This window comes from Equus caballus, chromosome X (genome assembly GCF_041296265.1).
Source record: "Equus caballus isolate H_3958 breed thoroughbred chromosome X, TB-T2T, whole genome shotgun sequence".
NCBI classification, from domain to species: Eukaryota; Metazoa; Chordata; class Mammalia; order Perissodactyla; family Equidae; genus Equus; species Equus caballus.
Genome location: NC_091715.1, coordinates 124,576,000 through 124,600,714, shown reverse-complemented (window position 1 = coordinate 124,600,714; position 24,715 = coordinate 124,576,000). Strand labels below are relative to the sequence as shown.

Sequence of the window (24,715 nt, the reverse complement as noted above, 5' to 3'; positions counted from 1 at the left end):
GTTTAACTTCAGCACTAGTGACATTTTGGGCTGTATAATTGTATGTTGTGGAGCTGTCCTGTGCATTGTGGAATATTTAGCAGCGTCCCTGGACTCTACCCACTAGCTGCAAGTAGCACCTCCCCATCCCCAGTTGTGACAGTCAAAAATATCTCCAGATATTGCCAAGTGTCCCCGGGGGGGAGGGGGCAAAACGTCCCCCAGCTGAGAACCATTGTTGCTGGAAGGAGCGTTACAACGGAGAAAGAATTTTACGTCAATAACATAGAGGCTATAATTGAGCCACTTTATACAAGGAGCAGATTTTATGTGCAAATTACTGTTGTCAGAGATTTAGCGGAAAATATTTCCTGGTATTATCATCCTCTGCCCCTTTGGGAAATCAATGGACTAAACTGGTGTGATCCTGCAGATTGGAGACTTTAGAACCTTGGAGAAGATTTCCCGGGAAGTCAAGTCGATTACGATTATTGGTGGGGGCTTCCTTGGTAGCGAACTGGCCTGTGCTCTTGGCAGAAAGGGTGAGTATTGGAGAATGACCTCAATTTTCTTTCTCTGGGCTTATCTCACATGCTTTTTGGGGCTCTCAGAAATTCCTGAGATGTATTTGCCAGGTTCAGTAGAAGGAGTTTGATTGAGGTTTATATGGCAAAAAGCTAAGCCCTGAGCTCAGTTCTGGTAAGGGATCCCTTAGTGACCAAAAGACTGTCATCTGAACAACTGAGCAGCAATGCTTTCTTTTCTTTCCTCCAGCCTCTAGGCCAGGACTCATTAGAAATAAAATATTAAGGAAAGTGAGGGGGCTGGCCCTATGGCCGAGTGGTTAATTTCGCATGCTCTGCTTCCGCGGCCCAGATTTTCGCCAGTTCGGATCCTGGGCGCACGCATGGCACTGCTCATCAGGCCATGCTGAGGCGGCATCCCACACAGCACGACCAGAAGGACCTACAACTAGAATATACAACTGTGTAACAGGGGGGCTTTGGGGAGAAGAAGGAAAAAAGAAGATTGGCAACAGATGTTAGCTCAGGTGCCAATCTTAAAAAAAAAGGAAAAAGAAAGAAAAATGTTACTAAGATGGTAAGGGCAATGTAAATCACAGAACTGTATGTATGTGAACTGCTGCTCCCTGTAAAAGTGAAAGAATTCCTTCAGACACATGATGGTTCCCAGCTTGAAAGAGATCTGAGTTCCAGCTTGACTGTTTCATGGCAGCCATTGTTCTTAATATGATTTTTCAGCTGTGTGAAATCAAGGCATCTTCTCAGGGAAGTGCTTACTATTGAGAGGTCACAGGGCACTTGTGTAAGCCTGCAGTGACACCTGGGCATGAGTGCACTGAGTTCACAGTATATAGTTGAATCCGGGGACAACAGTCCTGGCACCTGTTGTATTTGCCTTGTGAGTGCCCTCGTGCCCCAGTGCCCCACAAATGGGAAGTCTGGCCTGGGTTGCAGCATTGCCCTCTGTGTAATAAATGGCTTTTGCCTCCTGCTATACCTACTCTCTTCCTTCTTCCCAGCTCGAGCCTTGGGCACAGAAGTGATTCAACTCTTTCCTGAGAAAGGAAATATGGGAAAGATCCTCCCTGAATACCTCAGCAACTGGACCATGGAAAAAGTCAGACGAGGTAGCGAGATCTTTCATATGCTGCCATTCTTCTTCCCTTTGACTTAGGCCTAAGGCAAAATCTGCTTCTTTGGGAACCCACCTGACATAAGCCATATCACCCAGCAGGTGAAATGTTTCCACCCTTCTCTAGTCAGCCAACTCCATGTAGGTGTTCTGAATCTGATGTGCCAGGTTCCCGGAAGTGCTGAAAATGAGCTGTGGGTGTAGGTTGTTGGGGCTCCAAGGCTGCCTGCATGCTGATGATTACTGGTTTTATGATGGTGATGCCTCTGGTCAGCTTCCTACTTTTCATGGTAGGCTCCCAGGCTCAGCCTCTGGTCTTGTTTGCCTTCACAGAGGGGGTTAAGGTGCTGCCCGATGCCATTGTGCAATCAGTTGGAGTCAGCGGTGGCAAGTTACTCATCAAGCTGAAAGATGGCCGGAAGGTAAGGAGGGGAAGACAGGCTGCCGGAAGACCTTCCAGCCCTCCCCTTGCCTCATTCTTACTCCTTCATTTGATACTAGTAGATTAGTTTTCTTGGCAACCACCATTAACCTGTCATAATTTTCTGAATGAACTATCCCTCCATTAAAATAAGAATGAGAGCCAGAGTAGATACCTGTGAACCACCTTCCGGTAGCCCCTTCCTGTCTGTGTCACAGGGTTTTGAGACCTTACTAGAGTGGCAGATTTCTGTTCAGGTGATATGGGCTATGTGTGTGTGGAGGAGGAGACTTTATGAAATAGAACTTAAAATCTGTTTACCAGAGGTGAGTTAACCAATGATTTTTTTGTAAAGCCCCAATTCTTTTTTTTTTATTGGTTTATAACGTTATATAAATATCAGGTGTACATCATTATATTTTGACTTCTGCATAGACTACATCATGTTCACCACCAAAAGTCTAGTTTCCATCCATCACCATACACATGTGCTCTTTTACCCCCTCACCCTCCCCCAACCCCCTTCCCCTCTCATAACCACCCATCTGTTCTCTGCATCTGTGTGTGTTTGTTCATCTTCCACATATGAGTGGAATCATGTGGTATTTGTCTTTCTCCATCTGATTTATTTCGCTTAGCAGAATACCCTCAAGGTCCATCCATGTTATCACAAATGACAAGATTTCATTTTTGATGGCTGAATAATATTCCATTATGCATATATACTGCATCTTCTTTATCCATTCATCCATTGATGGGCACTTAGGTTGTTTCCAAGTCTTGGCTATTGTGAATAATGCTGCAATGAACATAGGGGTGCATGTATCTTTTCAAATTAGTGTTCTCATTTTCTTCAGATAAATACCCAGAAGTGGAATAGCTGGATCACATGGTAGTTCTATTTTTAATGTTTTGAGGAATCTCCATACTGTTTTCCATTGTGGCTGCACCAATTTATATTCCTAGTAGCAGTGTATGAGGGTTCCCTTTTCTCCACATCCTCTCCAACACTTGTTATTTCTTGTCTTTCTAATAATAGCCATTCTGTTGGGCTTGAGGTGATATCTCATTATTGTTTTGATCTGCATTTCCTTAATAATTAGTCATATTGAATCTTTTCATGTGCCTGTTGATGATCTGTGCATCTTCTGTGGAAAAATGTCTGTTCAAATCCTCTACCTATTTTTTAACTGGGTTTTTTTTTGTTATTGAGTTGAGCCCCATTTCTTAATGACATCATGTACAGTTGCTATGTCCATAGGCATATGTAGAAATTGTAATTGACTGAATTATTTCTTTTTTTTCTCAGGTAGAAACTGACCACATAGTGGCAGCTGTGGGCCTGGAGCCCAATGTTGAGTTGGCCAAGACTGGCGGACTAGAGATAGACTCAGATTTTGGAGGCTTCCGGGTGAATGCAGAGCTCCAAGCACGCTCTAACATCTGGGTGGTAAGTGTGCTACAGCAAGACCAGGCGTGCTTCTTTGTCCCTATCCTCTGAGCAGGTCTGCCCGGTGATATGCTAAAGCGCATCAGCAGCTTACCCAAATAGCGTCAGAGTGTTTGGAGGCCGAGGGTGGAGAACAGAAACTTGTGAACTGCTTGATTTACAAAACCAGGTATGGCCTCATGCTGCAAACTAGTGGAAAAGGAAATGAACGTGCGTGTGCCTACAGAAGTAGAGCTCTTCCGGTTCTACTGTTGGCGGCCGCCATCAGCATCATCCTGGCGGGTGTGTTTACAGCTTTCAGACTGATCTGCTGTTCCCTCTGCCCCAGCGTGAGTGCAGGGAATGGAGGATGAGGCAGTTTTATAACATTCTCTAGAAAGGAAAATTACTCTGTTTTCATTTTCCTTGACTACTATTTTTGGCTGTTTTTAAAAATCTATTATGACACAAATAAGACTATAGTATGTAGGAACCATGAGGTAATTTCCCCATTGTTAGATCATTACTAGTGTATTGTGTTTGATTGTGACTCTGCAACTAAGGACATAGGAACTTTGAAGGGTGTTTTTCCTTAAGTATTTTTTTTTAAAGATAAAGTGTACTGGATTTTTTAACTTGTTATGAAAGCAATATGCATAATATGGAAGACACCAACAAGAAAGGGGGAGATCACCTGCAGCAACCACTGATGGTCTGGTGTATTTTTTCCCTTTATTTTCTTGTGCATAGAATTTTTTTCTTTGCTGTAGATGGTCATGGTGAATATACTAGGTATAAACATTTGTCTTCTTCTCTTTTTCACTTAATATTATAACATAAGCATTTTTCATGTTGCTTCAGATTCTGTCAACAGTTTAATGACTGTATAATATTCCATTAAGTGGATTTCATAGTTTATTTTGCCATTGCTCATGTATTGGATTTTTAGGTTGCTTTCAGGGAGTCTGAATAGGCACAAAGATGAACAAAGGGTCAGAGAGCACACATCCCACATCCTTCGTGGAGCTGGCCTTGTTCACCTCCAGCCAGGGGTTCTCTCTGTCTGCTTGAAACACTGAGCTCCTTTAATCTGTGTCTCTCACATGGCACACGGCTTGTTTGCCTTGCACTGAAGTGAGGAACAATGCTGCACCTTCCTCAGCTGGGTTATACGCTCCTTATGGGCAAGGTCCATGTCAGGTTCGTCTCAGCAACTCAGTCAGTATAATACTTTGTACTGAATAAGTTCTCTGAAAATATTTGTTGAATGAATGAATGAATACTGAAGGACGAAAAAAAATCTTATCTTGGAAAAGATTTCTAGGTAAGAGGCAGTCATATCTGAAAACTGGTTTCCACCCATAGAAAAGAATGTTCTACAGATCATGGTTATTAAATATCCTATCTCTGCTAAGGGCAGAATGAGAAGAAATAGAGGTAAACTGGAGCATAGAAGATTTAGGTTAGCTTTCTGGAAACATAGAGTAGGTTTTAAAAAACAGAATCTCAACTGTTTTTGATACTGTAGGTATGATTCTGGCCTGTAGATGAAAAACATTAATTAGTTAACATCGCAAGATTTTTTGAGCCCAAAAAGTTTATGTTCTGTCTTTAATTTGCTGTTTAATCATGTGCTCATGTAATGTATTTGTCTCCAAAGGCAGGAGATGCCGCATGCTTCTACGATATAAAGTTGGGTAGGAGGCGGGTAGAGCACCATGATCACGCTGTTGTGAGCGGAAGATTGGCTGGAGAAAATATGACTGGAGCTGCTAAGCCATACTGGCATCAGTCAATGTTCTGGTAATAGTTTTGTGCCTTGAGGACTCAACTGGTTAGAACACAGAAGTAATGGAATCAGAGTTATGGTTTGGTTTCGTTGTGGGCCAGTTAGCTTCATACAGAGGAGAAAAAAATCCATCTCATGTCCACGCATTCTACCCCTGAGCAGCCTTTTTGAAAAAGGATCCCATTTGGCCTAAGTTAGACTAGGTGACTGAATGGAGATGGCATCAGCCCTTCTGGTAAAATAGCACAGAGTTTGACCTACAGTCAATGGTACAAAAGTGTACTCTTAGGTATAGGCAACAGTATATGTTAATTCGCTCTTTCCTGCTACCCCTAATAAGCCCAACATACTGACAAAAAAGGCAGCCCACTCATTTGTAGCCCTTAAAATCAGTGATTCAAGGTCAGGCATATATGGGCAGTTTTCTGGAGAGAGAAAAGTTAGCAGTGGACATTCCTGAGTCCTGGGACTGGTGCTACTCGGCACACTTTCATCTTGTTGACTTGAAAGACGGGGTACGTCAAAAACTTCAAGGTTTCAGAAGCCTCTAAGCAGTTTCTATTGGGGAAATTCTCAGCTAGTGGGGAGTACATTTTAGGACAATCACACAGTTTTATGAGTGGGCAGCAAAAACATACCAGATAGATTGCAGGGTCAACCCATGTAAGATAACGCAGTTAGGAAAGAAATAGTCCAGCGCTATACAATTATCAGTCAGGTTCCAGGAACAGAATCCAAGAAGTCATGGCAGACTGTTCCCTGAAGACATCAGCACAATGAGCTTCTGTGACCAAGAAGACAACAAAATGTAGAGTACCAGAAACAGAACAGCTCGAGTAGCCTAGATGATTCCAAAACGATGGTGTGTCTGTGCCGCAAATATTCTGTGAAGTTCCTAGCATATTTAGAACAGCGTGATGATGAGAGCAAAGGTTTCCAAGAAGAACAGTTAAAATCAAATGGCCAAGTGGATGAAGGTGCCTCTTCATAGAAAGCATTCCAGCCTTGAAAAAAGAGGGTTAAGAATGAAACCATAAGAGGGTTAAGAGGGTTAATGAAACCATAAAATATCTCAGATTCTGAATTCCATAAATATGGAGCACTCTTTAAAGCTTTAAAAAGGCAGTTTTAGGACTTAAAGGAAGTTAAAGGAGGGTAGTGAACAGTAAATGTGGGGAACCTATCACACCCCAAATAAAAGTATGAATACATTTAAGAAAGTGTAGATCATTTTATAGATATGTGATTTGTACAATGGCTTCTTAAGGAAAAGAAAAGCTGCTTGGGGTAATCATGCTTTCTCACAATTGTCCCCAGATGCCCTAGCAGGCAACAGATCAGTTTGGCGTTTTTCTTGTTTCACATACCAGATTCTTTGGTTGGCATGAAAGTGTGGTGTCTTAGAGAAAGTGTTCTACCCTGTCATTCTTTACAGTTCCTTGACAGAACACCCTCTTCTCTCCTTCCTTAGGAGTGATTTGGGCCCCGATGTTGGCTATGAAGCTATTGGTCTTGTGGACAGTAGTTTGCCCACAGTTGGTGTTTTTGCAAAAGCAACAGCACAAGACAACCCAAAATCTGCCACGGAGCAGTCAGGTAAGGAAGCCCAACCACTCCTCTTGGGAGAGCATTGAGAAGCAGTGGTCCAGCTTCTCCTGCACAAGGGGTTTCTGTATTGGCCAGAGAGAACTGTCAGTGAAAGCCTCTCTTCATCTTGTGCTTTAAAATAAACCAAACCCGAAGCCCTCACTCTTTAGTGGTCTGAGAACTGGCAAAATCAGGTATCCTTGTCAAAGCGTAGACTCAGATATTGTGGGTGTCCATCCTAGACTCTGGACAGTGACTGGCTCAACGACTCTGTTGTTTAGTTTATCTCTAGGGAATAGGAAGACCTGCAAGATGAAGAAAACCTGAACATTTTTAGAGGTTTTTTTTTTTTTTTTTTTTTTTTTTGGCTTCCTGCTAATCCTAAAAACTAGGCCTGAGCGAGACTCAGTTTAGGACCTGCTGTCCTCCATGGGCCCTGGACAGTGAAGAGCTGGGCTGAGCAGTTCCTCGGCTGCCTCGGATTCCATTTGTCAGATCGTAAAGCCAGGTTTTCTTTGGATGGGAGGCATCTCTCTCGGAATGAACTTCTCTCCCACACACATCTTTTTCATTAACTCCTAGGCCTATTCTCTCTCCCTTCCATGACCTTGGCTGAAGTCATTTAACCTCAGTGTCCTCTTGTCAGAGACGTTTCAAGAACAGATTGTTTTTTAAGGAGAAAGCAAGACATATGGAAATGTAGGTCTTTTTCCTGTGTAATCCAAATGAATTATATATACTGACTCCTTAATTCTGACCTCTCCTGGGAAGTGTATCCAGGAGGGGGACCCAGGGGCTTATAAACTCCAGGTCACCACTCTGTCCACTGGGCAGTATTACTTGGAGCCTGATTGTTCTCAGAAGACAAGGTACCTCCTCCCCATACTACCCCCTCCCCAAGAGGAAACACCTCCACTATGCTTTTTCCATATGGAAATGCCTTCTCTTGCTTTGGCCAGTGTCTCTCTAGCAGCGCTGTCCAATGCAGCTTTCTGCTATGATGGCAATGTTCTATCTCTGCTCTGTCCAACACATCAGCCACTAGCCGCATGTGGCTATTTAGCACTTGAAATGTGGCTAGTGCAAATGAGGAACTGAATTTTACATTTTATTTAATTTTAATTACAATAAATTAAATTTGAATTAATTTTAATTAGAATAACTATATGTGGCTAGTGGCTGCTGTACTGGACCCTACAGCTCTAGAATGTTTCTCAGAGGACAAGAGCAAGTCTTCTGCAGTTTGAAGAAATCCAGACACCAGGAAATATCCATAGCATAAATTTAAAATGAGATAGTAAGGGCCTGCCTGGTGGCGCAGCGGTTAAGTTCGCACGTGCCCTTTCAGCGGCCCGGGGTTCGCCGGTTCAGATCCCAGGTGCAGACATGGCACTACTTGGCAAACCATGCTGTGGCAGGCGTCCCACATATAAAGTAGAGGAAGATGGGCACAGATGTTAGCTCAGGGCCAGTCTTCCTCAGCAAAAAGAGGAGGATTGGCAGCAGATCTTAGCTCAGGGCTAATCTTCCTAAAAAAAAAAAAAAAGAAAGAAAACAAGTAAATGAATAAATAAATAAAATGAGATAGTAAGGGAAGGAAGTTTTGGGTCAGACTGACCGAGTGCCCGTAGCTGGCAGGGAAGAGCTTTTGTTGGCTTTGTCAATGGAGAGGGGCTGGAGAAGGCCAATGTTTATTGAGGGGGTGTAGAAAAACAATCATCTAGAAGCAGATTGAAGCAGGTGTTGAAGGACACTTGCCTTCTAGAATTTCCCAAGCTCATAACATCTGACTGTGTTTTGTTTTGACTTTGTTTGTTTGGGGGGTTGGCCACAGGTACTGGTATCCGATCAGAGAGTGAGACAGAGTCTGAGGCCTCAGAAATCGCTATTCCTTCCGGCAACCCTGCAGTCCCCCAAGCCCCCACCCAAGGGGAGGACTATGGCAAAGGTGTCATCTTCTACCTCAGGGACAAGGTGGTGGTGGGGATCGTGCTGTGGAACATCTTCAACCGAATGCCGATAGCAAGGAAGGTAAGTGCCTGTCAGAGCTCTTAGGGGAACATGGGAAGTGTGGACCAGAAAATGCTCCCGTGACTTCCTCAGGTGCCCTGCTGTGCATTGTCCACCCAGGTCAAATGGTGCCTGAGCAGAAGAAAGGTATGGCTTTGGCTCAGGAATGTGTCTTTTTCACTCAGGACTTGGCTGGGTGGCCTGGGAGTGGGCCAACACTCATTTGGGGTCAGTAGAAGACTGCTCCCACAACTCCCTCCCAGTGTGATGTGGGGCCTGGCCCAGGCTGACACTGTGTGGCCCAGCCTGAGTGCACACGGAGTGAGTTGGTGACCCCTGTTATTCTCTCCCTCAGATCATTAAGGACGGTGAGCAACATGAAGATCTCAATGAAGTAGCCAAACTATTCAACATTCATGAAGACTGAAGCCCCTCAGTAGCGGAAGCAAGCACTTCACCATCCCTGACAGCAGCTCGGATGGGTAAAGGAGCATTTTGTATTCAGCAGACTTCCTCTGTGTGTACGAGTGTGAATGATCAAGTCCTTTGTGAATATTTCAACCATGCAGGCAAATTCTTAACGTTCACATCACTAAATAAAACCTGATTCTTCTAAACTAAATTCTCTTCTCTTTGAGGGGGAGTGGGTGGGTAAAGGGAGGAAAGCTGCGCATATTAGAGAGCAAGCAGAGTGGAGCTCCTACCGAGGGTGTGATTTTTGTCGGCCTTACATTCCCTGCTCCACACTCTGCACTGCCTTCCGTTCCCTGAACTCTCTCACCCCTCCAGCCCTCTCTGTACGCACCAGCAGTGGCCTCTGCCCATAGCACTCGACCCTTCTCCGCTCCTCTGGGGAAGCTCCTGCTCTCTGTGAAGACTTTCCTGGCCCTTCCAGGCCTGTTCCCTGTTTATATAGCTCCCTGCTGCTCTGCGGCTTCCTGGAAGCCAGAGCCATGGCTTTAATGTCTTGCTCATGGTTATATCTCCAGAGCTTAGCACAGGTTCTGGCTCACAGTAGGTGCTTAGTAAATCACTGTTGAATGAGTGAACACATAAACATATGGAATAGCCTGCTTTACCTGGAATAGCTCCTGTGTGTACCCACTGTCACAGCTGAATTGGTCCTGTGGGGGGGCCATAAAGGACATTTACTGGGAACAGGAACCGGGGTGCAGAGACCTGGTGCTTCATGGCTAAACCTGGAGACTGACTCCTTGAGGGATCATGATCTCAACTCCTCCGCCCACGGTCCCCCAAACTAGAAGCCTGCCCTCTGCCAGCTCCTCTTATCTAACTAGGCTTGTAGGCACACCTCATTTGACACAGGATTTCCTGCGAACAGGAGTCAACATTTCAGAAATCAACTCCTGCTTTGCATTTCAGATTACTTAACTTTTCAAAATCAAATCTTATTTCAATTAAGAGGAAAGTTTTACTGCTTTCAGGATTCCTATCATGGATCTTTTTGTAAAGAGAAAATTATTACCAGTCTAGATTTTTTCAATATTGGGTTTGTTTAAAGGGAGTTGCAGCTACGACGAAATCCCTTCTAAACACTAGAGCAAGAAACATGTCCACTTTAAGAGTTAGCTGCCCTAGAACAGGTTCTTACTATGTGTGTACAGGTTTAGTGAAACATGATCTGATGCAGGACACATCCAAATCCATACGCAGGAAGCTCATCCCGTGGCCTGTGAGAGGATTTATTATACATTAAGAACTGCTGCTTCCACAGGTGGCGGTAAGACACGCTAAGATCCTGAAGTGGTTCACAAATCATTTTTAAAAAGACCAACTTGTGATTTGTTTTAGTGTTTTGTGAAATTTAGTCTAATTCTCTGACAGTTGTCATCCTTGCATGGTATGTCGTTGTAATTCACTTAATTAAAATGAAATGATCTATTCATATAATCAGTGTTCATTTTGTGCCTACTATAAGCCAGTGAGATACCAGAATAGGAACATGGGGAAAACATGGCCACTTGTCTTAACGAACTCTGGTGTCAGTGAGGAAGGCAGACTTGTGAACGTGGGCATACAGTACAGCGAGGTATGTCCATAGAAAGGTAACGCAAAGTACTGTGGACACACCAAGAAGGGAGAGATCCACCAGAGCATCCACCCTCAGTCAGCCACTGCTGCTGGATCACTTCCTAAAGCATCACTCGGACCATGTCCACCCTCCGCCCCTGCTGAACAATGTACAGTGACTCCCTGTCACCAACCACATCAAAGTCAAATCTTGCTGGGAACTCCTGCTCTCAGCCCACTCTGCCTGTCTGACCTTTCCCATGACCTCACACCCACGTGCACATGCACGCATACACATCTGGTCTATCGCCACCTTTAAACTTCTGTTCATGCCCTTCATGTCTGGAATGCCATTTTACCTGGAATTCCTTTTTACCTATCCAAATCTTCTGCATCTTTCAAGGCCCAAATCAAGTCCTATCTTGATGATGTGGGACCAGTTGGACAAGTGCCCATACATATTTCTCTCATCTCTGAACTGCAGTTGCACTTACTGCCTTTGAACTTCATTGTTCTGTAGGTCATTCTCTGCATTATTAGTGTTCGCTCCCTAAATGGATTGTAAACTATCCCAGAGCAGACACTTGTTCTCAAGATGGGGACCACGTGCTCCACCCACCAAAGCCCTGGCAAAGTGCTGAACAAGTCCTTGGTTGCTTGGTTGGATGATGCTAGATAACAGGGCTTGCTGCAAAAATGAGCCCCTGCCTTGTGGCCTCTGTTCTCTGCAATTCAGGTTATGGGAGGACGTTCAAACCCCCTTCACTTCACCCACTGCTGCGACTCGCCACTTAATCCAGGATGTGTTTGATCTGTCCAGGCCCTCAAGGATCACAGCGACCAATTTCTGACTGTACAGCCAAACACTGCCACTTGAGGTTTGGCCCTCAATAGCAGGCCTGTGATTAGCTGGGCCACAGCACGGGGCGGTACCAGGCTAGTCACACCCTGCAAAGAAGAGTTGGGGCTCTGCCAAAATATCAAGCATTTGGAGCCCACCCACTTGACTTCAGCCTCACTCTTCTTTGCCATTTTACAAATGACATCCAATGGCATCCCGTCACCACTTCGTGATGGTACTAGCCTTTGCCTGGCCACCTGTAAGGCACAGCAGGCAATGTCCTCGTACTTTAGCTGGAGGGATGGACCCGAGGGAAGGAAGTGTGTTTGATTGGAAAGGGGTCAGAGTAAGCCTCTTGGTGGAGAATGAGGTCAACATATGTGACTTTTTTGTTGTTGTTCTAATCAACAGGGCCTGTTTTGGAGACAAGAGGCTTAAAGCAGAAAGGGATGGGGGTGGGGAATCCACAGTGACCTACTGCAGCCTGTTTCCTTGAAGGAAAATCAGCTTCTCTAGAGACCCATTTATACAAAGGAACTCTCCCCTCCCTTCCACCACTACCCCTTCCCTTTCCCGCTCCTCTCCAAGTTTGGCTGCTGCAATATCCCCTCTGTCCTTCTCTGACTCCACCTAAAGCGGGGCACCCTTGCTGACCTAGAGATGGTTGGGACTCAATCCCAGTGCCTTGCTCTCAGGGCAGAGGGGAAGCCCTGCTGGGCCCAGAGGTGAGTAGGACTGCCTCTAGCCTCTTTCCCATCTTATCAGGGAATTTCTGGTGGGCACAGACACATGTACGCAAAACCACACACAGAGACGCACGGCCCAAGCCAGTGATGACGTTCCCCTGCCTGGCTGGTTCCACAGATGGGTGTGACTGGGTCAGAGTACAGGGAGGGTCTAAATATTTAGATACTGGACTGCCAAGCCCTGGTTGGAAAACAGGGATCATCTCAAAATGGACATTTTGAGAAAGAGAAACACAGTCCCTGGTATCCTTCAGAAGCTGGCCAGAGACTGTCGGCTAGGCCTTGGTGTTGCTACAAACTGGCCTGGCGCTCACTGCTAGGCCTGGGTGTTCTGTTGAATGTAAACAGATTCACAAGACATTAACAGCGTACAAGGCCACTCTGACCAGGGAGGATCTAGACAAAAAAACAAGACTTACTCCATAATCATGTGTGAGCACAGACAAAAACATGAACGTTCCCCAAACCATAGAAATGACCCTACACCCGCTCTCTCCTGGCTAATCTGAGTGACTGCTGCTTCCTTACAAATTGCAGTTTTAACCTCACCCTAGTCTGCCCTCTTATTGGATAAGATTTATTTAATAAGACACTCAGTCATCGAATTATCCCTGCTTCCTGACAGCATCCAATCCAGAGCCAGCCCCGCTTCCTTAAATCCTCCCCTAAACCACCCAGCCCAGCTCAAAGGCTATGAGAAGTCCTTTCTAGCACCCTCTTCCTGAGACATCCCGTGGTTCCCCATGGAGTGCATTCCCCCTCACTGCAGTGAGCAATAAACCCAGCTTGGGGGTCCGGCCCCTTGGCCTAGTGGTTAGGTTCACTCACTCTGCTTCGGAGGCCCAGGGTTTCGCCGGTTCGGATCATGGGTGCGGACATGACACCGCTCATTAGGCCATGTTGAGGGGGCATCCCACACGCCACAACTAGAAGGATCCCCAACTAAAAGTACACAACTATGTACCGGGGGGCTTTGGGGAGAAAAAGGAAAAATGAAATCTTTAAAAATAAATAAATAAACCCAGCCCATTCAACCACAAGAGTGTCCTGATGGTCTTTGGCTGGTGGGGGCATTGACAATTTGGAGACAGAGCCAAAATATCTTCTGGAGGCCCACTACCAGAGAGAGACCCCGTGAATTTTGCAAGTCTTGTACCTTCCTGAAGACCTTACCTAGTCCCAGGGGAGCCTCCAGGGTCTGTGTCTCAGTTGGGGAAAGCCCAGGACTCGTGTCTGGTGTCTGCAGACAGAGGTGCCTGGCTTCCAAGGAAATGCCTATGATATCTTGGCATTTGCAGCGCAACACAGAGATGCTTCTGGAGGAGCCCCTAACATGGGTGTTGAATTTATGAATACATACATACATTCACAAATGCATTTATTGGTCAGCTAGCAAACATTTACTTCGCAACTACTGCATGCTATGGTAGATAGGCCCTGGAGATAAGAAGATGAGTAATACATAGTCCCTGCCTTCAGTGGCTTTATAACCTAGTGGCAGACACAGACAGGTCACCAGGAACTAGCAGCGCAACATAAATGCTGAGAGTATGATGTGTGAGTTCAGATTGGAACTTCATTACTCCTCAGATTGCTTTATTATTCTGTTTCTATCTAGTCTAGACTTTCCTTTCACTGATCCTTTGATCATGGTTCTTCCTCTATTCTATGGTTTTATCTTCTCTATCATCTCTAGGAACAGAACATGGATATGTTTACCATGCTTAACACAGAGGATGGAGCTGACATTCTTCTTGCCCAAAGAGATTACACCTCTTTCTCTTCTCTTTTCTTCAGCCCCTTCATTTTCCCTCCTTCCTCTCGGAATCTCTGTGGTCTCCCCTCCTTGTTTCCCTTCTCCCTGTGTTTCTTCCTCAGGTTCCAATAAGTGCTCCCTGCCCGTGTTTTTTTCTCTCGAAGCAGTGGAGCTCCGTGGAAAGAGCACTCTTCTGGATTTGAGTCTTGGCTCTGCCATTCACTCCTGGATGACCCAGGACCGCTACTTTCCTAGTCTCAGCAGCCTCATCTGTAAAGTGAGGGGAACAGACTAGATTATCCCTCCCCTCACCTCTAACCTCCTGTGTATGGAGAAGTCTGCCAGTGCTTGCACAGGACTTTCTTCATCTGTCCATGGACTCAGTTGCTTTTCATCTCTAAGGTCCAGAGCAGATGCCAATGGGACCCAAAGCCCTTGGCAAACATCTTCCCACATTGTTCTGCTGTCCTTTTGGCTCAACTAGATGTACAGGTTTTGTTTTTTTTATTTGTTTTTGTTTAGTTTGTGGTTTATGATTCTTTGACCTAGCAAGATATATCTAGACCTAGGACCCCTAGAAATTGCACCTTGCCTTAACTGCTCTCCATGGAGAGTTTGATAGCCGCAAAACTGGGTTCCATGAAAGGTGGCATCCTTCAGGCCCTAAAAAAAGCTTGGCTTCAAGCTCAGAATTTCCCCAGGAAGGCTTTCTGTTGGGACTAATCTCAGTCATGATCCTAGGACATACATTCCTACATAACCATTTAATGGCTCCCAATCCCCAACAAACATGCCCTGCAGAGCTGGTGGGTGGATAGCCACCATAACCCAGGGCAGCTCTCAACTTGATGGCAAGATAAGAGCTCAGAAACCGCCCCCCCACATATGCCATGTAAGCCCCAAGCCCTGAGACCAACCTGTACACCCCCCTTGCTCTTGGTCCATGGCCATTTCCACATTGGCCATGGCCTTGGCAGAGCCCTGGCCCAAAGTACATTGGCAAGTGAGCCAGGAAGCTTGCAAGCTTCACCACGCGGCTCCTACAGTAGTGACAAAAGGAAACTGAGTACAGGGAAAGAAAGAAAGTCCAGTGTCACGATTTGCTGGGCAGAAAAAGATGGTTAAGGACCGCTGCCCCTCCAGAGGGGAAGAGGAGTTTTAGGCATTTTGGAGGCCAGCAGGGGCCCTCTAGCTTGAAGCCTTCCCTCAGCCACCTTGTAGAGACTAATATCCCAAGCAACCAGTGTGGGATTCTGGTCTCCTGCTCCAGTGGCAGTCCTCAAACTAGGGGCACAGTGCGTTGTGGGGGGAGGTAGGGGTGGTGGTGAAAACAGTTAGAATCCTTGGCCTTAAAGTCACCTCTACTTCAACCTGGCCTAGGCCAGGACCACGTTCTAGGAGGAAGGGCCCCCTCTCAGGTGATCAGCTTGACTAAATGCAGGGGTCAGGGCAGGTCATGGCTCGGAGCACCCCACATTTGTCCTGGTGCTGGCCTGTTCATTGGAACAGTAGGATCCAAAGGGACCTCAGCTTCCAAGTGACCTCCCCAGCCAGTCCAGAAGCCCTGAGGAGAGAAGGAGGTCCCCAAATGCCCTCCCCTCAGCAGGCGCTCCCTGTGTGAGGTGGATACTTGGGACAGGATGCCTCGGTGGGAGTTTTGCCCAAAGTTGCAAAGACGCAGTTCCATCCCGGGAATTCCCTGTGCGCCCCACGACAGCGCAGAGTGCCCGGGCTGGGACAGGCGCGGAGGTCTCCGTGGGGACTCTCGCCTGCCACCTCCCTCGCAGCTGGCCCGCTGAGTCCGTCCTGGGGAGTCCGGAGGCGCCCTCGCTCTCCTGACGGGACAGGAGGAAGGGGGGGCGGGAGCAGGAAAGAAGGGATTGAGGGGAAGTTTCAAGGGGTGTGCCGGGGCGGGGGGGGGGGGGGGGGAGGATTCTCATGAGTCAGCGGATCGGGCTCCTTGTGACTTCACTGCTTCCCGAGAAGAGGCGCCCGGGGCAAGAGGCCGCTCGGAGCGCAGCAGCAGGAGTGGAAGGTCGGAGCGCCGCCGCCTCCGCCGGGCCGGGCGCGGGGCAGGGCTCGGGGCTACCCAGGCCGCTCGGGACTGCGGTGGCGAGAGGAGGCCGCGCGCCCGCGACGCAACTCGGGCCACAGGAGGCGACCTCGCCTCCGCCTCCGCCCGCGCCTCCTCCCCCCATCCCCACGCCCCTGCCAGCTGCCAGTTCCCGCCTCAGCGCGAGTGGCCGTGCAGCGCCCTCCGCCTGCAGGTGGCGCTGCGGAGGCGCCCTGGGCGCACGCCCGCGGCCGGGGTGGAGCTCGGCCGCAGCGGGGAGCCCGGGTTGGGAAGGCGCGCAAGCCGGGAACGGGGGTGGCGAGGGACAGGCTGGAGGGGCCGCCGGAACCCCCCTGCCCCTCGGGCCAGCGCTCGCACCCGAGCGGCGGGAGATCCAGAGAGCCGGCCTGCTGTGCTAGTGCCCGGGCGTAGGGCTGGCTCGGGCGCGCTTCTTCACAGTCCCTCGGGCCACCTCCTGGGCCCCGCAGGGCTCGGGGCGGCTTACTTTCAGCAAAGGGATTGCGGTTTAGGGGCCATCTTTCGTCTCCTCTCCGGGGGTGGCGCTCTTGACCCGCGGGCAGTAGAATGGAAACTTTGAGTCACGTCTGGGGCATTGGGGGTGGGTTTCCCTGAACGGCCACTCTCTAGCCAGGCTCCCTTAAGACGAAGAATGCATCTCTTGCATAGGGATAGACTGGCCAAGGCTGGGGCGCAGTCTGGGATCAAGGCTCGGCCTAGATGAGGGATAAGGGGTCAGCTCAGCCTTGGGCTGGATGACGAGCGATGCTTAGGGATTCTTGCTTGTCCATCCAGTCTTCAGCAGCTGTGTAAGAAAAAAAGCCAAGAGGCCCATCTGGGGCTCAAACTTGCAACCTTGGCCTTGGTAGATAGAGCTTTGTGTCCTACCTTCGTGCAGGCCCTGAGCTATAGAAGCCATGATGCTGCTGACCTTCCCCGTGTTGGTTCATGGTTATGTGGTGGCTGTTTGGTTAACATATTGAGAGTATCAGGGCACAAAAATAACCTGTGGCCAGACACCTTTAAGCTGAAAAAAAAAAGTTGTTGGGGGCTCCAGCCTCACCCTTTCCAGAGGCTCCAGTGGCTATTCCCATGATACAACTTTACATATAAATAGATGGGTAGAGTGTGTCTCCCTTTTCTGTGCCAAGATATAAAAGTAATGCCCTGTACTAATGTTCTGGGTGCCTCTTCTCCCCTGTCAGTCAGTCCAGCTCCCCTGCTTTCAGAATGTCCAAAGCCATCTGAGAAAGTTATCTAAGGATTTTCCATAAAGAAGAGGAAAGGGGAAAAAAACCCCAAAGGATCCTAAACGTTCCCAGGTTTCACTGTGTGCCAGGAGAAATACCGTCTGTCTCCCGCCCAGACCTCAGAGCCCGGGCCTCCTTCCTACAGGGCGGTGCCCAGCTATTCCTGGAAACCCCCTCCTTTTTACTAACCCCTTCCTCAAGGTGTCTCCTCCCAGAGCATGACCTAGGAAAAGGATCATATTGTGAAAGCTTGATCTCCCCTGTCCTCTCTTTCTTGAGCCCAACCTGACCTGCCAGAGTCCTCAGCCTGCCCCTTGCCTTGATGCCCTCCCGCTGGCTTCTCCTCCCGGAGCAGGGCCTAAGCTGTGGCCTCTCCCTCCAGCCTGGCGCTGTGCCCCACCAGGTGACTGGGAGAGGATCTGATATACTAATTTGTGTTAATGTGATAATAGGTGCTAATGGGGTCAGGTGCTAATCACAGGCCAATTTCTAGCCCAGCCTCACTGCCTCAACCCGGAGTGGAGTGGAGGCTGCAGGGATGGGAATTTCAGGCTGACTAATCTCCACAGCCGGCTGGAGGGGGCGGGGGAGTGGGAGGAACCGAAGCCCAGGGACGATCCCAGGGTGCTGGTGCCTTCGAGCTGCTGCCTCGGTTTCAGTTTCATCCTTGGCTGACACTTTCCTCCGATGAGTGGAATTGCTTTGGTTTCCCTCCAGCCACTCTCCCCTCCCCAGCTGCCCCCCTTTTGGACTGCTAGCTTCCCTCAGCCAGCCCTTCACTTCATGAGCGGAGAGATGGGAAGATAATTTTGGCAGTGATGAGGAAAAAATGTACACGTAGACACCCTCAGACGCACAGGCTCACATACCATACTGCCTTGCAGACACACACATGCATACGCCCTCCACAAACACAGATGCACGCACGAGGGGACTCAACACATCCAGAGTTGAGCCCACACGCATGCTCACGCGCGCGCGCACACACAGGCTCCGGCCTCACTCATATCTGAGACCCACATCGACACACAGAGGCAGGCAAGGCCCTACAGAGACCCATCCCACACACAGACCCACACAATCACTCCCATACTCACACACAAACCAGCAGCAGAGCCGAGTTGGATAGCTTCCTCAAAAGAGGGCTGGAAAGTTTGTTTGCTGCCAGCGAAGGGGCCTAGACATTCCGTGAAATGACTCATACTGCACCTTTATAGACATTAAATGTTGTGTTTTTCTGGATTAAACAACAACAACAACCCTCGACCCCTGTCATGGGGGCAGGGTGGGGAAACTGAGGAGTGGCTGCCTTCTTATTGGGCCTCTGTCCAGCGCCTGTCTCAAGCTTGTCCTCTCCCCTCTGTGGGATGGGGCAACCATGAAAGAGCAGAATCATCTACCTCCTGGTACAAACCTCAGCCCGGAACCGCCCCTTGGCAGGATGTGAAGTGGGTGAAATTGGGGGCTGACGAGTCCCCCTCACAGCTTCTCTCCACTACCCCACCTCATCCCGTCTCAAGGATCTGGAGTGAAGCCCAGTGTCCCCACTGTGGTGTCCCAGTCTGAGCCCTTCCTGATCTTTGCTTCCATTCAAGTGTTCCTCCCCAACTCTCCTGGGTCTGTCCTTACTGCCACCTCCCTGCACAACTCCAAGGGGCGCCATTCGTCGTATATAATATGCAGCACTCCATGCAATGTGACTGGAGCCCCCTCCACTTCCCTGAGCCTCCTCTCCATCTCAGGAAGGAATGTCCAGCTTAACCGCTGCTGTGTCCTTGTCCTCCAGCATACTCAAGGGCTCAAAGAAATTGCTGGGCAATTTCCTCCCACAAGGCCTCCATGTGTTGGTGTTCCTCTGCCCCACCATCCCAATCCCCACCTGCTAGCAGCAGCCCCTTGGGCCAAGGCCTCCTTAGGCCCACTCTTTTTTCCTGCGGGCCATGAGGGGAGGCATCTTTGGAGCATCATTTCGAGTCTCTGAGGGGCTGTGGGGCACAGTGAGGCTGCCCGCCACACGAGATGGGTGTTGGGCCCGCAGATGTTGGGGGTTGAGGGGTTAACGCTGGTTCCACTGGACAATGGCTTGAAAACTCTGGATGCTGTGCTGCCTCTGATCGGCGCCCCAGAGCAGGCGTCTGCCCTCGGCCCTGGGCCCTGGGCCCTGGGCCCGGGGACTTTTCCAGGCTGAGCCCTGGCTCCAAGATAAGGATAGGGACAAGTGGGATTAGAGACTCCAGGGGGCTTGCCCTCATTTGCTATACTCTGCCTGAAGCCACTTCTTCCTTATTTTTTGCAAATGAACCACAGGACTCGGCCTCCCCACCTCCCTCCACCCCTCAAATCTCCCACCAACCCAGAAGGCCGGCCTGAAGGGCACTGGATCTGTTTCCTCAACACTGGGCCCGCTGCCCCGGCTGTGCGCGCAATGGGGACAGGGCCTCCTAGCAGCTGCCGCACCCAGGGCGGACGCGGCGAGTGTTCCCTCAAGGCCTGCAGCACCTCCTATGTCAGGCTGTTGTCTCTCTCCAGGCAGGCCCCTGAGCTGCTGTCTGGCCCTCCAAGAAGTGAAACCTAGCGGTCCTCCGAAGTTTTGTAAGGGCTCTCGCGATGCTGGGGCCTGTGGCAGCAGAGGCCTGGAGGGGAAATGTATAACTCTCCATTTTAAAGAGCAGGGTCAGGTGGGGGGGCCAAGTGGCTTTCCAAGAGCCCAGTCGAGGAAGGTGGCTGGCCTGATGAAAATCATGATCTGGGAAGTTGCTCCCAACTGCATCCTCCCAACTGCCTGCCTGTGCTTTGGCCCGGGCACAACCCCACCCCCACTACCCCCCAAAACGGGCCAGGGCAACAGACCGTCATCCCGGGAAGGAGCATTTGGGCATAACCTATCCCAAAGAATTCTTCCGTTTTGCAGCTCCTCAACAATCTTTTTAGAACAAACACTCCTTGCAACCTGGGACTTAGAGATTTCTGTCTGTCATTTGGATCTATCTTGTCATGGAAACCCAATAGAGGCAAACCTGGAGTTATTGAACATATCAACAGAGGAATGATTGCTGGCTGTGTAGAAAGGATTACAGGGGGCTTCTCAGCTTTACAGGTGGCAGGATCCCTTTTAAACTATAACTTCTCTCCTGGCTTTTGAATATGCTTCTCATTCCAAGAGTCTGATTGATAGGTGACTTTTCTAGCATGTGTCTCCTGGGAAGTAGGGGCCATGGCCACAGAAACTGTGGCACCGTGGTATTTTGTTCTGGTCACAGGCTTGAATAGAATTTGTTGAGGCCAAGGGGTTAAGGGAGGGGAGAAGCAACCAGCCACCTTGTCTCCGGAGAACCTGGGGTGATGTGCAGAAGAATGCAGGCTATCAGGCCCTGCTTGAAAGAGGGGGCAAAGAGGGGCTGAGAAGCTTGCCAAGGTGGAAAGATAAGTTGAGGGCAGAAGTGGGGAGGTGGCCCTACACTGACTGTGGGCAGCCAGGAGGCCCCTTTGCTCCTGGAAGGACCCAGGCTCTGAGGCCTGAGAGGACCGAGTTGGGGTTGGAGAGTGGGGGACAAACAGGGACGGAAGGAGAGAGGCTGAGAGTGCACACTGGATGGTGCAGCCCTAGCATCCACGGGCAACTCGAGAAGGGGAATTCCTGCCAAGTCAGGGAATGAGCCATTGGCAGAGACAGCGTGGCTGTCGTCAGGACTGGTGATCTCAGGCGGCCGGCCCCACCTGGCTGAGGCTCACCCAGTGGGTAGGTAGAAGAGCAGGGAGCCAGGAAGGGAAGGGCCGGCAGGCTGGGGAGAAGCAAGGTCATCAGGAAAGGCAGCCAGGCTGACCTGGAGCCACAGAGTCAGGAAGGTCATTCAGGTGGCCCATGGCTCCCCAAGGTAAGGTCGGCACAAGATTTTCACCAAGGGGGGGGGGGTTTGCTTTGGCTGCAACTCCCAGATCATGGGGCTGTGGTCGGTTCCCAGTGGCTGGGGAAGGTGGGAACTTATGGGATTCCCACAAGCCATGGGCTCCAGGTCACTGGCAGGCATTAGGGTCAGTCACTGTGAGCTGGTCAGCATAGCGCTGACCTCTCTCCCTGTCCTTCCCAAGAGGAAGACCTCTCCTCTGGTTCTTCCCTGCCTTGAGGGTTCAGCCTTGGTTTAAACCACAAACACTCCTAAGAGGGATCCACCATTAGTCCTGAGCAGCATCTGGCCTGGCCTATCAGACTTTGTCCCGAGAGCTGGGTTGAGAAAAGTGAAATGAGGATGAAGATGATGCTGCGGGTAGCTAACATTTATTGAGGGCTTACTAAGCACCAGGCACTGCCATAGACATAGGTTATCTCATTCAATCCTCAGCACAGCCTTGTGAGGTAGGTTCTTATTATCCCCAATGTAAAACACAAGGGAAGTGAGGCTCAGAGAGCTTGAGTGACATGCCCAAAGACACAACTGGTAAATGGTGCAGCTGGAATAGGAACCCAGGTCTGTCTGATGTTAGAGACCACTGAACTCTTAGCAAAATGGGACAGTGCGTGTGCATGTGTGTGTGTCCATTAGGAGTTTCAAGGTAAAGGTAAAGGGGGCTTAGGGATGGCTGGGACCTACCACAATTTTGAGAGGAAAGTCTTACGGGCAAGAGACCAGCAGAGAACTGTGTGTCTCCAGAATCCAGAATCCCCTGGGGAAAGCGTGCCCACTTATAAAAGAACAAAGTGGAAATTTCTTCTTGGTGCTTATTTCAGTGACTTGGCTATAGGTAGCCAAGCGGTCTCAAGGACCAGTGCCCCTGTCTAGCCCCTAGGTCTTCTCCTGGAAATCTGTAATCTGCAGCTGCCTTCACCAGCATCATCCACCATCACTCCTGTCCTCCAGTTCTGTGCCAAGGATGATCCTTTCTCAAGGCTGAGGAAGCAGGCAGATACTGCTGGCGGAGCAGGTCCCTGAACCGCAGGCCCTTTGGCCAACCTTGCCTCTCATAGGGCCCTCCTCCCCTGGGGCCCCATCAGCTTTACTGCTTTCTGCCAAGGAGATGCAAGGCCTGAGGCCCGAGGCCTGGCTGGGCCCCATCTCCTGACCGTGCTGGAGCTATAAGGAGTGACAATTCCTAGCCAACTCCTCCTAGAGCCTCCTAGCTGGGGGTGGGGGGGGAGGGCTGGTATGGATGCTGAGGCAGGCCAGAGGAGAGGGTAAGGGGGAGATAGAATGGGAGACTTGGGTTCAAGTGGGTGCCTCAAGCAGAGCAGCCTGGCTTTGGACAGAAGAGGGGCATAGCTTTCTCCCAGCACCACAACTCTGGCCGCCTTTGCACCTGCTGCACCAGCCCCTCTCCCCCCAAGACTTCCCCTGATCCACATGCTCCTGGCCTCCCCCACCAGGAGCCTTAGGCTGTACTTCCTTAAGAAGTCCCCCAAACTCTCCAGTCACCCCAAGCGCACGACGCATTTGGCCCAGGATTCCTCAGTGTTTGGCATGTAGTTCCCAAATTGTATCCTCTGGGCATCTCCTGGCCTCACCCACTCGCTCAGCCCGCCCTCCTGCCAGGTCTGCGCACAGCAGGCGCTCAATAATCTGGAGTGCAGGGCTGGGGCCAAAGGCTTCATGCGAGTGGACTGCACAGGCCGAGGGGGCTGGACATCACCCTCCAGAGTCCCCCGGGAAAGGATTTCTCTCTGAGGCATTGTGCGGGGGCTTCGCCGGGAAGGGCCCCGACAGGGAGCTGAGAGCCCCAGGACCCGCCGCGTGTGAGCAGAGTGGGGCGCGCTGGCCACGGCAGGGTCTCGAGACATGGGCTCTGCGGGGGCCCTGCTCTTGCCGTCCCCCGGGGGCGAGTGAGCCGGGAGGGGAAGGAGAGGCCGCCCGGGTCCCTGGCACGGCTCCCCCTGCCGTGCTGGCGACCGCGGCGGGCCGGGGGTGGAGGGGCGCTGTTTCCACCAAGACGCCGCGTCCCTCCCTCGCTCCCTCCCCCACCCCGCCCGCCTGCGGTCCCTCCCGTCGGTCCCTCCCTCCGGCTCTTCCCTCCCTCCCGCCCTGCCTCCTTCGCGCCCGCCCCAGCCGCCGCCTGCGGGGACGTGTGTGTCTCTAGTGCAATTTCCCCTTTCGCTCGGTTGTCTCAGTGCAGGTCTCCGCTGGCTCCCGCCCCCTCCCCGGGCGCCCCCGCCGCCCCCTCCCTCGGCCTGGCCCTCCTGGGCTTCCACCCAGCTCCCCCGCGCTCCACCCCGCCCCCCGGAGTCGTTTTATCAGGGGCGCCGCCGCCGTCTCACCTGGTATTTGCATCTCGCCCTCCAACTTGCCATTGGCGGCGCGACGTGTGGGAGAGCCCTGCGCCTCGCCCGCCCGGACCAGCCTGCCCCGGCGCCGAGGTGAGTCACGGGCGCGGGGCCGCTGGGGCAGGCGGGCAGGGAGGAAAGGAGGGAGGGAAACAGGGAGGGGGACGGTGGCCCCGGCGGCCGCGGGGACCGACCGGGCGCCGCGCTCAACTTCCACTTCTCCTTTCGCCGGCGCCGAGGTCCCGGCGCCACTTAACCGGCCCGGCTTCCGAGGGGAGAAGGTGGGCTGGCCAGGCTGGGGACCCGCGTCTCGGCCCCCAGAGCGGGGAGGGGACCACGGCGACCGACCCCGGCCCGGCGACCGAGCCCACTCAGCCTCAGGTACGTCGATGGCGCCGGTTCTTCGAGCCTTCGGAGACCTCGAAAAGTTTGCCTGAGGGCGGGCTCGGGGGCGCCGGGGCTCCAGCGTGTAGGGGTTGGGGGCCCAGGGAAGGATGGGAGAGCCGCGGCGTGTCGAGTCCCGCCCTTGCCTCGCCCCACCGCGTGTGTGTTGGGGCACCCGAGCTCCTGATCCCGGGGTAGAAGCGGAATCGATTTCCCGAGTTGGGGCGGGGGCCAGTCTTCCCGCGACCCGGGACAACTGTGACAAGGCCAGTCGTGACAGCAGGCCCCCAAAAGCTTGGTGCCCGAGGGCAAGAGGTCGGGCGGGAACTGTGGTGGGGCTGCTAGATTGATCGGGCGACCCCTAGGGCTTGCTTCTATGGCCAGGCGCCTTAGGGTAACACGCACGCACGCACACACACACACTCTCTCTCTCTCTCTCTCTCTCACACACACACACACACACACACACTTATGACTTGAATAAATGGATCGCCAAAATAGAGACCTCTTGGCAG

The 24,715-nt window shown here is 50.8% G+C and overlaps 2 protein-coding genes and 1 long non-coding RNA gene across 7 annotated transcripts in view; 2 read left to right on the top strand and 1 right to left on the bottom strand.

Annotated features, from left to right (window-relative positions):
- The window catches only part of AIFM1 (apoptosis inducing factor mitochondria associated 1), a 30,900-nt gene extending 21,407 nt beyond the window's left edge, over nt 1-9,493 (top strand). For both annotated transcript variants that reach the window (XM_001915156.6, XM_001915163.6), the window contains exons 9-16: nt 413-521; nt 1,523-1,630; nt 1,969-2,057; nt 3,366-3,506; nt 5,146-5,288; nt 6,746-6,870; nt 8,696-8,892; nt 9,227-9,493. In XM_001915156.6, the coding sequence (XP_001915191.1) occupies nt 413-521; nt 1,523-1,630; nt 1,969-2,057; nt 3,366-3,506; nt 5,146-5,288; nt 6,746-6,870; nt 8,696-8,892; nt 9,227-9,298 (984 nt within the window). In that variant the 3' untranslated portion in view covers nt 9,299-9,493. The remainder of the gene's footprint in view (nt 1-412; nt 522-1,522; nt 1,631-1,968; nt 2,058-3,365; nt 3,507-5,145; nt 5,289-6,745; nt 6,871-8,695; nt 8,893-9,226) is intronic.
- On the bottom strand, nt 7,949-24,020 carry LOC138921937 (uncharacterized). Its single transcript, XR_011434950.1, has 2 exons — nt 23,811-24,020; nt 7,949-8,390 (listed from the first exon to the last, which is right to left on the bottom strand). It is a non-coding gene; the product is annotated as an uncharacterized lncRNA (long non-coding RNA).
- The window catches only part of ELF4 (E74 like ETS transcription factor 4), a 37,275-nt gene continuing 36,002 nt past the window's right edge, over nt 23,443-24,715 (top strand). Inside the window, exon 1 of one of the 4 annotated variants that reach the window (XM_023633976.2) lies at nt 23,443-23,909. The gene's annotated coding sequence lies outside the window, so the exon portion shown is untranslated. Of the gene's footprint in view, nt 23,910-23,942; nt 24,198-24,715 lie in introns of those variants that run through there. The other 3 variants (XM_023633979.2, XM_023633978.2, XM_070257995.1) reach the window with 3 other exon arrangements.